The sequence below is a fragment of the Pelobates fuscus genome, chromosome 5 (genome assembly GCF_036172605.1).
Source record: "Pelobates fuscus isolate aPelFus1 chromosome 5, aPelFus1.pri, whole genome shotgun sequence".
Taxonomy (NCBI): Eukaryota; Metazoa; Chordata; class Amphibia; order Anura; family Pelobatidae; genus Pelobates; species Pelobates fuscus.
Genome location: NC_086321.1, coordinates 271,694,418 through 271,708,047, shown reverse-complemented (window position 1 = coordinate 271,708,047; position 13,630 = coordinate 271,694,418). Strand labels below are relative to the sequence as shown.

At 42.1% G+C, this 13,630-nt stretch overlaps 1 protein-coding gene across 1 annotated transcript in view; it reads left to right on the top strand.

The window, feature by feature from the left end:
- The window catches only part of SUSD1 (sushi domain containing 1), a 141,768-nt gene that overhangs the window by 88,446 nt on the left and 39,692 nt on the right, over positions 1-13,630 (top strand). The window contains exons 17-18 of the mRNA XM_063457260.1: positions 1,521-1,606; positions 5,356-5,545. Of these exons, the coding sequence (XP_063313330.1) occupies positions 1,521-1,606; positions 5,356-5,545 (276 nt within the window). The remainder of the gene's footprint in view (positions 1-1,520; positions 1,607-5,355; positions 5,546-13,630) is intronic.

Genomic DNA, 13,630 nt, shown 5'->3' with positions numbered 1-13,630 from the left:
AACATATTGACTTACAGTATTATTGAAAATTTTAAAACTTAAAGGGACACTGTAGGCACCCACACCAGTTCAGCTAATTGAAGTGGTCTGGGTGCTGTGACCCATATGCACTTAGTGCTGCAATGTAAAACATTGCAGTTCCAGAGAACTGCAATGTTTACATTGCAGCTGTAAGTCTGCCCTCTGTGGCTGTCTAATAGACAGCCACTAGAGGGCTTCTGGAATCCAAATCGACCTTTGGTCAGTTATCTGATGCTGGATGTCCTCACGGACCTCCAGCGTCAAATTTTCCCAGTAGGAAAGCATTGAATAATGCTTTCCTACGGGGAGGTCTAATGCACGCGCCTGGCCTTTGCCGAGTATGAGCATCAGGTCTCCCCCGGCGGCTGACGTCGGCAGGGTAGGAGCATGGGCAGAGCCTGACCAAGCGGCAAGGGACATCAGCGCTGTATTCAGGTAAGTGGCTGAAGGGGTTTTCCTGGCACTATAGGATCCCTTTAACATTTCTTATTAATAAAAAAAATATGCAAGGATTGTTTCCATGAGTAAAAATAAAAAATATAAAATAACCTAGTTTTTTCCTAGTTTGTTGCAAAATCGGACAGTTTTTTTGCCTTCTTTTGGATCAACAGTAAAAGCATATGTGAGGAAGGTTAAACTTGATGGACGCAAGTCTCTTTTCAGCTATGTAACTATGTAACTATGTAATATGTAACCTCTTCACTCTCACTGGCTTTATTCTGTATTCCATGCCCACCGATGACTGCTTGTGATGCTTAGACATGGCAGGAAGCTAGACTGTATGCCTGGAACATGACTATCCCCGACTTGTTGGGCACTGCCCATTTAATTCAATTAACTCAGCCCCTGACTCACTCAGAGGTCATGCCGTGTTCTACATCCTAAACTTGTAAATACACATATCTAAATACGAAAGCAAGCCTTACTCCAACTCTTTAGGCTATTAACAAATGACAGCCCTACCACTGATTATACCACTGCATGCTATTAAGACCGGAGCTGGTTTGAAGCTCTTTTTTATGTGAATGGGCACTCAACTATATGTTGTACGTTTTTCACTTTTTGAAAAATACTACACTATTGGTTCTCTTAACTATCTGTTGTCTCATTGGTTAATGCTTGTACACCGTGTTTCTGTTTAGGAACTAAGCTACGTCTGGCTGACATCTGAGGCATATTGTACAAAGACACATAAACTTGACGTTTCACATCCCTATCTATATATTTTTTTGTTTTGTTTTTTGTTTCAATGATTAGTATATCCTCTACTTTCAATTGCTTGATACAGCACTGCCCTTAAAAGATAATATAAAATGTAGATCTATATGTTACATAATAATAAGTAAATGAAATCATGTGGTACAAAACATGTCTCATTTTTGCCACCATGCTTGGAAACACCTGTAGCATGACATATTTTATTTTAGGACAGTTGTGGACATATGAAACCCATTTGGAATAATTTTCATCTTCAGTATTATGTATTTTTAAACTTTCAGAAGAGGGATACTTTAGCAATCTGACTCTACTCAACGAGACTTGTTTATGTTGGAAAAGACAATCAAGAATCAAAGAGAAGTATATGGTAAGCACTAGACAAGATTTCCCTTTAAAATGACCTAACAAAAACCTTCTGAAATCAATACCGTGATTACTATTCTTATGAGGACGAGGTCTGTTTATTTGGATTTATATTGTTAGAATTGGATATTAAGAATATGTGTGATTGTCACATGACATTGTAAGCGCTCCACGTTTTACTAAGTTCCAGTGGAACAATAATGTGTCCTTTGTTGCAAACTAAATCTATATAAACATATATATATATTTATATTGAACTGATACATATTTAATTAATAAGAAAATGTGCTTGAATTAAAATGTTTGCATGTTTGTCTGTACAGAAAATGCTGACCAGTACTTTAGAACCCAAGGGAACTCAGTTACCTTAATATACAGTAGAGGAAACTGAGTTCCCACAAGTCTCGCCCCAAATAAATGAACATTGCTTACAGCTATTTTTTTTTTTAACATTTTTAGTGAAGCAACCTTTATTTATTCCTATTCAACTTTTAAATCCCCAGTGATGGGGTCTATTCATTAAAGTTCAAATAGTCCTTTATCAAATGGATCAAAACCATCCAGCTGTGTTGAAGGGCTCTTCAGACTTTAAAATGTGGACATTGTTTACATTATTTACTTCAGGGCGTAATGGAAGATCCTGACTGGAACTTTTGGCTCTACGACCACAGATCGGAAATAAAACTGTTTCAAAATGGTTTGACTACTTACAACAGGCATCATAACCACTACAGAGTGCTACAGTGGTGTGGTGCTTGGAGTGTTCCTTTAATATTAAATATTCATTTGCAATTAAAATAGTTTTGAGATCAATAATGTCACTCAAATCTTCCAAATAGATAAATAAATATCAAATAGGAAAGGAATATTGTCAAATAATATCAAATAGATAGGCTTCTTCCACTCACAGACAGGCCCGGACTGGCCATCGGGCACACCGGGCAAATGCCCGGTGGGCCGCGGTGGCCGTGGGGCCGAGGCCGGCAGGGGAAGTCCCAGGATCTCCCCTGCCGGTCTATGCAGGGTCGGCACTATCCGAGCGCCGGCCCTGCTGTATTCCATGACGGGCCGGTGGGGAGATCAAAGCTCTCCCTCACCGGCCCACTTGGACAGACCTGCGGCAAATGCGGCTGGGGATGGAGAGGACCCAGCGGAGCTCTCTCTTGCAGCTCCGCCGGGTTTATCTCGCGAGATCTGGAGCGTTGCCATGGCAACGACCGGATCTCGCGAGAGTGAACTCTAGCCCGCAGGCTAGAGTTCACTTACCACTGGACCACCAGGGATTCTGTGGTGTGATTCTGTGATTCTGCCGGTCCCCCCCTCTCTCTCCCAGGTACCAGCTTGCCGGTCCCCCCCTCCCAGGCTAAAGGTAAGAAGGGAGGGGGGGACATAATGCCTACTTTTTTTTTTTTTTTTCACACAACACAGCCCTCTCACACCTATCACACACAGCCTTTTAACACACAGCACACACAGCCCTTTAACTCACAGAACTCTCACACCTATCACACACAGCCCTTTAACTCACAGCACTCTCACACCTATCACACACAGCACTCTCACACCTATCACACACAGCCCTTTAACACACAGCACTCTCACACCTATCACACACAGCCCTTTAACACACAGCACTCTCACACCCATCACACACAGCACACACAGCACTGTCACACCCATCACACACAGCACACACAGCCCTTTAACACACAGCACTCTCACAACCATCACACACAGCCCTTTAACACACAGCACACACAGCCCTTTAACACACAGCACACACAGCCCTTAAACTCACAGCACTCTCACACCTATCACACACAGCACACACAGCCCTTTAACACACATCACTCTCACACCTATCACACACAGCCCTTTAACACACAGCACTCTCACACCCATCACACACAGCACACACAGCCCTTTAACACACAGCACTGTCACACCCATCACACACAGCACACACAGCCCTTTAACACACAGCACTCTCACAACCATCACACACAGCCCTTTAACACACAGCACACACAGCCCTTTAACACACAGCACACACAGCCCTTAAACTCACAGCACTCTCACACCTTTCACACACAGCACACACAACCCTTTAACACACAGCACTCTCACACCTATCACACACAGCACACACAGTCCTTTAACACACAGCACACACAGTCCTTTAACACACAGCACTCTCACACCTATCACACACAGCCCTTTAACACACAGCACTCTCACACCTTTCACACACAGCACACACAGCCCTTTAACACACAGCACTCTCACACCCATCACACCCATCACACACAGCCCTTTAACACAGCACTATCACACACAGCTCACACAGCCCTTTAACACACACCTATCACACACAGCACACACAGCCCTTTAACACACAGCACTCTCACACCTATCACACACAGCACACACAGCCCTTTAACACACAGCACACACAGCCCTTTAACTCACAGCACTCTCACACCTATCACACACAGCCCTTTAACACACAGCACTCTCACACCTATCACACACAGCACACACAGCCCTTTAACACACAGCACTCTCACACCCAGCACACACAGCACCCTTACACACATAATAAACAGCACCCTCACACACAGCAGCCACACACACATCACAGCATCCATCACACACACATACTGCACCCTTCACATACACACTACATCCCTCACAGACACCCACTGCACCCCTCACACATACACACTGCACCAAATACACACACACAATACTTCCGAACATATTTATAGTATATATACCGTATATATATATATATATATATATATATATATATATATACACACACAACAGCACCCCTCACGCACATACTGCACTCCTAAACACATTACGTTCCAGACACACACTAGATCCCTTCCCCAACTCTGGATCATATACACACACACTAGATCCCTTTATAAACTCTGAATCCGTTATATACACACTCACTAGATCTCCTACACATTCTGGGTCCTTCAAACACACACTAGACTCCTGTATACACACACACTGCACCACCTACACACACACACTACATTCTTAAAATACACACTCTGGATCCCTTATAAACACACTAGACTCATTGTAAACAAACACATAATACACCCCTAAACACACACTCTCTACAATCCCTACAAACACTACATCACCTATATACACACACACACACACACACACACACTATAGCCTGTATGCACACACTTACTACATCCCCTATACACACATTCTCTACAGCCCCTAGCCACATATGCACTACATTACACCAAAAACACAACACGACTAAAACCGACCTTATTACACAATACCACACCACAATCAGCTCACTCTACACACACGCAATCCCACAAGCAGGTTCCAAACACATGCACAATACTCTTTCCTTTTGTCTCCTGGTATCCATTTATAGAGACACCAGAGACAAGTTTCAAGGAAACACAGTGCAAGCATGTTATTAAATTTGCTTGCACTGTGCAGAACAAATACAGGGCTTTTTTTCTCATGCATTGAACCAACATGCTCACTTTGAGAGGGGGCGTGTTTGTCATTAGTGATGACGAAACACACCCTCTCTGCCCCGCCCCCTTCTTAGTGGGCCGCTGTGATAAAAAAATGCCCGGGCCGAATTTTTCTCCCAGTCCGGCCCTGCTCACAGATATATGTTTTAATCCACAGCTATATAAAAATGATTCTTGTGTGTTATCTGTTCTAACTTAGCAGTCTGTTGGTGTTATATTTCAGATTGTCATATATGGAGTCAGGTGTTACGAGACCAACTTCATACACAAAGTGATTTTTAATGTTACCACAAAAGAGGAGATCCCTGTACTATGCTTAAAATTGGAGCCAGGCACAAATTATACTGTGACGCTTATCCCATTCTTAGACCAACAACATTCTGCGCACATCAACATAATGACCAACATAACAGGTATGGTTTGACTAGGCTCATTAGATACAAGAATACTTTATTGAATAATACGTTAAATGGAAGGTTATAAAATGCCATAGTTAAATGTATTTCAACAAATCAGTTAAAATAATAACATGCGTTTATTTGTTTTTCTAAATTATTTTCCTAAGTCCCTAAAATCTTATCTATTTTGCAAGTTCTGCATCCAAGCTTATCTACCTTCTTTTTGCTAAGCACAAACATCCGTGTTCATGTGGGACAATGTCCTATGAAATGTTTCTCATTAAGAAACATTGTGGAAGCAAACTGCACATTTAAAATTAAAAAAAAAAAACATAAATACTTGTGTTTCCTAACAGTGTCTGAATGAAATTCCTTCACAAAAAATATATTTCACCACATGCTAATGTAAAATGTTACAAGATAGTCACATGGAAGTGTATACAAAGGCTTAGCGGATGGTTCTGTGGTTCTTTTTGATCTTGTGAGAATAAAGAAAAGAGCTTGTTCTATTGTGTACCCTTGCTTTATCGTGCCAACTGATGTAATGCTGTCCAGATCTATAATTTCAAACAGGAAGTGGGACACAATAGACAATTCATCTCACTGCTAAATCAAAACAACCTCTATCTCCACACCTAGGAGTGAGAAACATCATATGATATTTTTAAATAGGTTATTGTGTATTTCTCAGAGTTTGTTCCCATAATTAATTTTGATAATATGCCATCGGAATGATACTAGATTATAGGGACACTGTATGCACCAAGACAACCTTAGCTTCATGAGGTGGATTTGGTATATACGCTATGCCCCTGCTGTCTCATTTCTCAGTTATCTGCAATGTAGGAGTTAAATCCCTTTGTTTATGCAGCCATATCCACACCTCCCCTCAATGTGACCTACACAGCCTCCAAGAGAGTTGATTTTTAAAGCACACTGTGTTTGTTTTATAAATTATTATCTCCTGGTCTGTTAGGTGAACGTTAATCACACATATAGGGCTCTTGTAGGCTCTAGCAGGCTAGATAAGAAATTTAAAATTAAACACAATGTAATAAAGGAAGCTAAAAAAATGTGTAGAGGGGCGGGGCTTGTCATCGCACCAGAGCGGACGCAATTGCTGTGAGCTCCGGCACAGAAAAACCCAATCTGCCGAAATCCGTGAGCAGCTTCCACAAACACAGGCTGGAAACGACGGGAACAGCTGCAGCATCTACTGCCGATACCGCAGATGCCCTTCTTTGCCGCACCGGGCGCGAAAACCCGAACCCTCGGCGCTAAAGCCTACCGCGTGGGCGGCCTGCCGGGAGACCTTACCAGATAATCCAGAGGCTGGGACATACAGGAATACCTGGGCCTCCGAGAGGAAGGTGAGATGGGGCGCAAAACACAGACTGCCAACACAAACCCCCAAACAGCACCGGGACATTAGTCACATGCTGTCAACTCCCCCCTCGCAACAGGCCCTACCACCTCGGCCGGTCTCCCCTGAGTCCTCGGCTGATGAGACTCACTTAGACAGCTCACCCTCAAGCCCACACACTGCGCCAACAGACACGGCAGGGGATCACGGCCCGGCCTCTAAAAGAGACATACAAAACATGCTAGCAGGCCTGCAAAGTAACCTGAAACAGATGTGGAAGGCAGATCTAGCAGCTTACCACAGTACAAGCAGTGGAAGCGCGCTCCCAAGCCAATGAGACAGGCCTCGCAGGCCTAACACAGGACTATCGTACCTTGAGTGCCCAAGTCCAACAAATCCACACCACACAGGCCACAATGGCCAGACAGCTTAATATAATAGACGACAGGGGCAGGAGGAAAAACATAAAAATAAGGGGGATCCCTGAGACGCTTCCCTTAGAAGAATTGCCTCACTACATCAAGCGCCTGGTGGGCTCCGTTCTGTCGGCAAAACAGGCCAAGCAATTCCTATTCAACGGGGTATACAGGATTGCCAAGTCACCACAGGCACTTACCCTGGCACCACACGACCTCATCCTCCGATGCTGCTCGATGACAGACAAGCTGGGACTCATGGCCGCTTTCCGGGGAAAAACCCCATATGACTTTGAAACAAGCCAAATATCCCTTTTTCAGGATCTAAGCAAGTTAATTGCCTTACATTACCCACCAAACGGGTAGGAAATGACTGCCACACCCAGAGAGTGGGTCTTTGTGCTCTGGTGCACGATATTGCACCCCCCCCCCATGCCCCAAGGTACCGGGGCGCTTCACTCCATGGAGCCTCCTTACGTGAGTCCATTACTGGTCTGCCCTCACACATCTTTGCACCCTGCAAATCACATAGTTGGACCACAACCGCTCACACAGGCCCCGCTTCACACAGACTATAGAGACTAGCTTTAACTCACACACAACAAATGTCACAGACGATAGCATATCACCCAGCCCATGCACACCTCACACCTACTTACAAGACATAAGGCAGCGCAAACCTCAGCGACTCACTCCTAGACACAGAGGGCTGATTGCTCTCAAAATCCTGGGGGTCCAACCTTAACAGGCTATTACGGGGACACCAGGTTTAACAACCGAGGGCATCCCAGAACTCAACCCTGTCCACCTAGCGTAGACAAAAGCTGGCCCCAACAGCGCTGCAGATGACCTTAAAGGGATATAAACCCTTAATGCCAACCTACTACAACCCGTTAAGACCTATCTGACCTTTACCCATATATAAAAAGGTGCAACATATATGGACATATACCATATTTGAATGTTGAATGTTGTATATTTTGACACGGCTGTTGTGGCCATACCAATCACAGGTATTCTTTATTGCACTGAAAAATAAAGATTTAAAAAAAAAAAAAAGTGTGTAGAGAGGCTATTACATTTTGGCAATAACCTTGATTTTCAATAGGAGTTGAATAATTTGGACTGCTACACCAACCTAGCAGTAACAATGATCACTTGCACACAAAATAAACTTGCTCGCTCAGTAACATTAACATATTTTTAGTTTAACCCTCAGGGTTACAAATTGATCTGAGAATTGCTGGGAATTCATTTTGGTAATTTATATTTTAGGACAAAATAGGCAAGCTTTGAAATATTCAGTTTGGCTATTTTTGACAATTCCTTGTTTGGCACAGATGTACTGTGTTGACCCTAACAAATCATACATATTCCATCTAAATATATGTTGCTAGAGGTAAGATAATTCTAAGTAAGACGTGTTAATACAATATACAGTCAATGAAGTGCACATAATTAGAATATGATGCAATATTTTAAAATACATTGTTTGATATTTAGCAATGTCTTGACATCTGCCGGTGAGACTTTCACGATTTTGAAGTGATCACAATCTCACAGTTCAGATACTTTTTGAAAATGCTTTTATTTTTATTTGTTTGTTTGAAAAAAGGGCCCTAGACCTTTTATTAAAAAATAAGCTTAATCGCAATCCTTCCAAAGAATAATTATCGACGCTTTAAAAGAACCATCTAACACCTAAGAACCGTTGAATTATACCAATTAAACAACGCACATATGCACTGTCACTACAACATAGCACAACAAAACTAATAACATAACAAATACATATGTGCACAATTTCTGAAATGTCAGTTAGAAGGTACTAACACACACTGCCTTGGCCATACAGAATACAGTAGGTTAATAACATACATCCACCACCAGTAACGTTCAATTTGTGATGTAATCAAAACACTTTTGAAGTTGCTAGGCTTTTTTTCGTATATCTCTGACTGAGTAATGTTACCAATTGGGAAATGGCTTCAAATTTTGGTTTGCGGTTGCTTTGAAAACAATCACAAGATTCCAAATGAATGTTATGAAACACTGTCTATCATTTCCCCAACCCTAGATTAGAATTTATCCTGAATTTAAGGTAATTTGATATTAAGATGCTTTTGTTTTATTTCTTTATTAACTTTGTTTGTCCACTTTTATGGCTTTGTTTGTGAAATATTTCACAGAAGAAAAGTAATTTTCTGCTATTTGGCAGTTCATCCCCTGGCAAGCGTGTCTGGAAGACCGAACAATCAACTCTTTGTATATCTGTCTGTAATGCTTACTGCCAAATAAGAGGAAACACAGTATCCCAAAAGCAGTTCAGAGTTAGGAATCTGATTCAAGCATTTATTCAAAATACATTTTAAGACTATAGCTGCAACTTACCGTGTGCTTAAATAACAATGAAACAAAATGAATGGTGATAGAAAATAAACGTTTAGTCTACAGATAACTTGAATTGCACATTCAGTTGCTAGTACAACTAATTATTATAATTGAAATAAAATGGACTTTGGTTTTACATGTATAAAGAAATAGCACTTTACCAGTCAGGTATCAGATCTACGTATATGAAATATTTAGTAGGGCTCATTACGGACAAGATAGTAATCGCTAAAACCAATGTGGATGTTGATTACTGTCACTTTGTATGCTACAAAACATAAGGCTCATTTCCAGTTTGCAAAGTTTTACTTGCATTCGGTAACTTATCGTGTAGTTGCTGTCTCTGTACTGCAAAATCTTACCAACTGTAACTCATGATTTCCATACGAGTTTATAAAAAAATTATGAGTTATTAACTGCTACATACTAACTTGTTTTAAAGGGACTCTATAGTCAACATATAAAAGCAAGAAAGACAGGACCCCAGCCTTCCATCTTGCTTTTATATGAACTTTCATTTATTAAAAATAATTTTCGCAGCGTTTTTATATTAAAAACTTACCTCCGTTCCATCGCCGAGCTCCCAGCCATGCCGCGCCCCCTTTTTCGTCAAAATGACGAAATCGCGGGGCCCAATAGGACGCTTCTCAGAGAGAAGCGTCATCGCGAAGTGGTGCGCATGCGCGGCTTCGCGCTGCACCAATCGCGTTCTTCATAGAGCGGCATTGACAGCCGCCCTATGAAGAAACTCAGCGCTTTACCGCGCATGTACGCGGAATGCGCGTTCGCGAGCTGAGCTGTCTGACTGACAGCTCAGCTCGCTTTCTATACCCGCCCCCCTCCTACTCCAAACTTTGCATGCAAACACTATATATAGAGATTTCTCTATATATAGTGTTTGCATACAAACACACATATTGTTAAACATACACACACACTTTAAATAAATATTGTTAAACACATACACACTCTATTTCTACTTCTTTCTATTTATCTATATCTATCTATTTCTATCTATTCCTTTCATCCATATACATCCCCAAATCCATCCACTCCCATCATCCATATCATCCATCCCCAAATCCATCCACTCCCATCATCCATATCATCCATTCACTCCCATCATCCATCCCCAAATCCATCCACTCCCATCATACATATCATCCATTCACTCCCATCATCCACATCCCCAAATCCATCCACTCCCATCATCCATATCATCCATCCACTCCCATCATCCATATCATTGTCAGGGTACCTGCGGTCTCTACCTCCGAAAGAGGTAGAGACTTAGCTGTTCCTCCATCCAGACGGCCTGATGGCTCCCTTCCCCACGGTCTATCCAGTCATGCTAAGCCGGCCGCGAGGGAGTGACTGCCTTTTACAGCATCTAGGCAGGAAGTTGTCATCAGGACAATCTTCCGGAACGACCTGTCACTCAATTGCTGCAGGACCAATCAGGACGCCTCGGAGGCGTGGTTACTGCTCTGAACAGGGTATTTAACAGAGCTTCGTTCATTAGCTCATTGCCCTGTCGTGGTTCTAGCTTGTTCTAGTCACTCAGTGCTTGTGTATTCTATTATCCCTTTTGGTTTTGACCCGGCTTGTTTACCTTACTCTGCTTATCTCTGTTACCCTTGATTCGGTTTGTCTCTCGCTTACCTGTCTTCTGTTACCCTCGACCTCGGCTTGTCTTTGACCATTCTATACTGTTCTACTTACGTTAGTCCGGCCATTCTAAGGTCCGGTATACGTATCTGGCTACTGTTTGTACTCTGCGTGTTGGATCCCTGTCCCGATCCTGACATTACGACAGGGCCAATGGATCCTGCAAGTACAAACAGTCAGCTTGCTTCTCCTGATCCTAGGTTTGAAGCCATGGATCACAGAATGGATCAGATGGCGCTTGCGCTACAGGCTCTATTATCTCGTGCCAATAACCCACCAGAAGAGATACGTAATACCCCTGTTTCTCCTGTCGGTTCAGGTCTAGACGTTGCCACAGTGGGTGCTTCTTCTTGCATTACCCCCCCAGTACGCTATGGTGGGGCTTCTGAGAAGTGTCGTGGTTTCTTAAACCAAATTAGTATCCATTTTGAATTGCAACCTCGCTCTTATCCTACAGATAGGGCAAAGGTAGGATTTATTATCACCCTACTTATTGAGAAAGCTCTGAGATGGGCCAACCCATTATGGGAGAACGATAACCCATTAGTTTATAACTATAACGCCTTTGTAGCTGCTTTTAGAAGAACATTTGACCCTCCAGGTAGAAAGGTTAATGCAGCCAGATTACTGTTGCGTCTGAAACAGGAGAACCGAACACTGGTGGATTATGCACTAGAGTTCAGGTCTCTGGCGTCAGAGGTCAAGTGGAATGAGCAGGCGTATATGGATGTATTTTTGAATGGCTTATCTGAAGTAATCCTTGATGAGGTTGCTACCAGAGAACTCCCTGAGAATTTAGAGGATTTAATTTCGTTCATCTCTCGTATAGATGAACGTTTAAGAGAGAGACAGAACACTCGAGAGAGGAACCGGAGACCTTCTTTTAGGTTAGCCCCCGCTTTTCCAAGTCCTGACTCCACGGTATCTTTGCTTCCTGAACCTATGCAGATAGGGTATACCCGCCTCTCTGAGGAGGAAAGACAGTACAGGAGAAGAGAGGGTTTGTGTATGTATTGTGGAGCTAAGGGTCATTTACTCTTGAACTGTTCTAACCGCCCGGGAAACGCTCGCACCTAAGTCTCTGTAGAGGACAGGCCTTGGGTGTTTCTATTTTGTCCTCTACTCCTAATTATAAAGATCACAGGCTTCTGCTACCAGTTTCCTTAACTTGCGGGAGGCAAGTAGTAAGGGCTAAAACCATAAATAGCACGACCTAAAAATACAAAGGGAGACCAATAGTGCAGACAAAAAAGCGCTAAAGAACATAAAAAAGAAGAACTATAAAACACTCACAAACATAGAAGTTTAAAAGGCAGGGTATACTCAGTCTTCTTCAAGTGCTTCTTTTCTTCTTGTGTATGAAGATAGGTACTTAAAACAAAGCACAGAAAAAGAACATAGTGTGTAACTGTATAATTTTCCAAGTATTGCTTTATTGTGTACACTTACAAAATCAAGAAGTTAAAAAGGCCCATCAATATATACATCCACTGTCAGCTACCAGGTACAGATGAAACCGCCAGGGTTAAAAGACAAAATTGGATGAAAAAAGGGTCCACAGTAAAATAATTAAAAAGTGAAATAAAGCTTGCCACCCTACGCGTTTCGTCTAAAAGACTTCGTCAGGGGCTTGTGGCAACAAGCCCCTGACGAAGTCTTTTAGACGAAACGCGTAGGGTGGCAAGCTTTATTTCACTTTTTAATTATTTTACTGTGGACCCTTTTTTCATCCAATTTTGTCTTTTAACCCTGGCGGTTTCATCTGTACCTGGTAGCTGACAGTGGATGTATATATTGATGGGCCTTTTTAACTTCTTGATTTTGTAAGTGTACACAATAAAGCAATACTTGGAAAATTATACAGTTACACACTATGTTCTTTTTCTGTGCTTTGTTTTAAGTACCTATCTTCATACACAAGAAGAAAAGAAGCACTTGAAGAAGACTGAGTATACCCTGCCTTTTAAACTTCTATGTTTGTGAGTGTTTTATAGTTCTTCTTTTTTATGTTCTTTAGCGCTTTTTTGTCTGCACTATTGGTCTCCCTTTGTATTTTTAGGTCGTGCTATTTATGGTTTTATGTATAAGATATTGAAGACGTTGAGGAGTCTTCGCACTTCCTATTTCTGGGTATTTATATAAATTTTATATTTTACCTTAGTAATAGCCACAGAGGGTTTTTTTGATTTTGCATTTGAGAGTGCAAATCATTTTTTTCTGCAAGTAGTAAGGGCTATGGCTTTGATAGATTCCGGTGCTGCT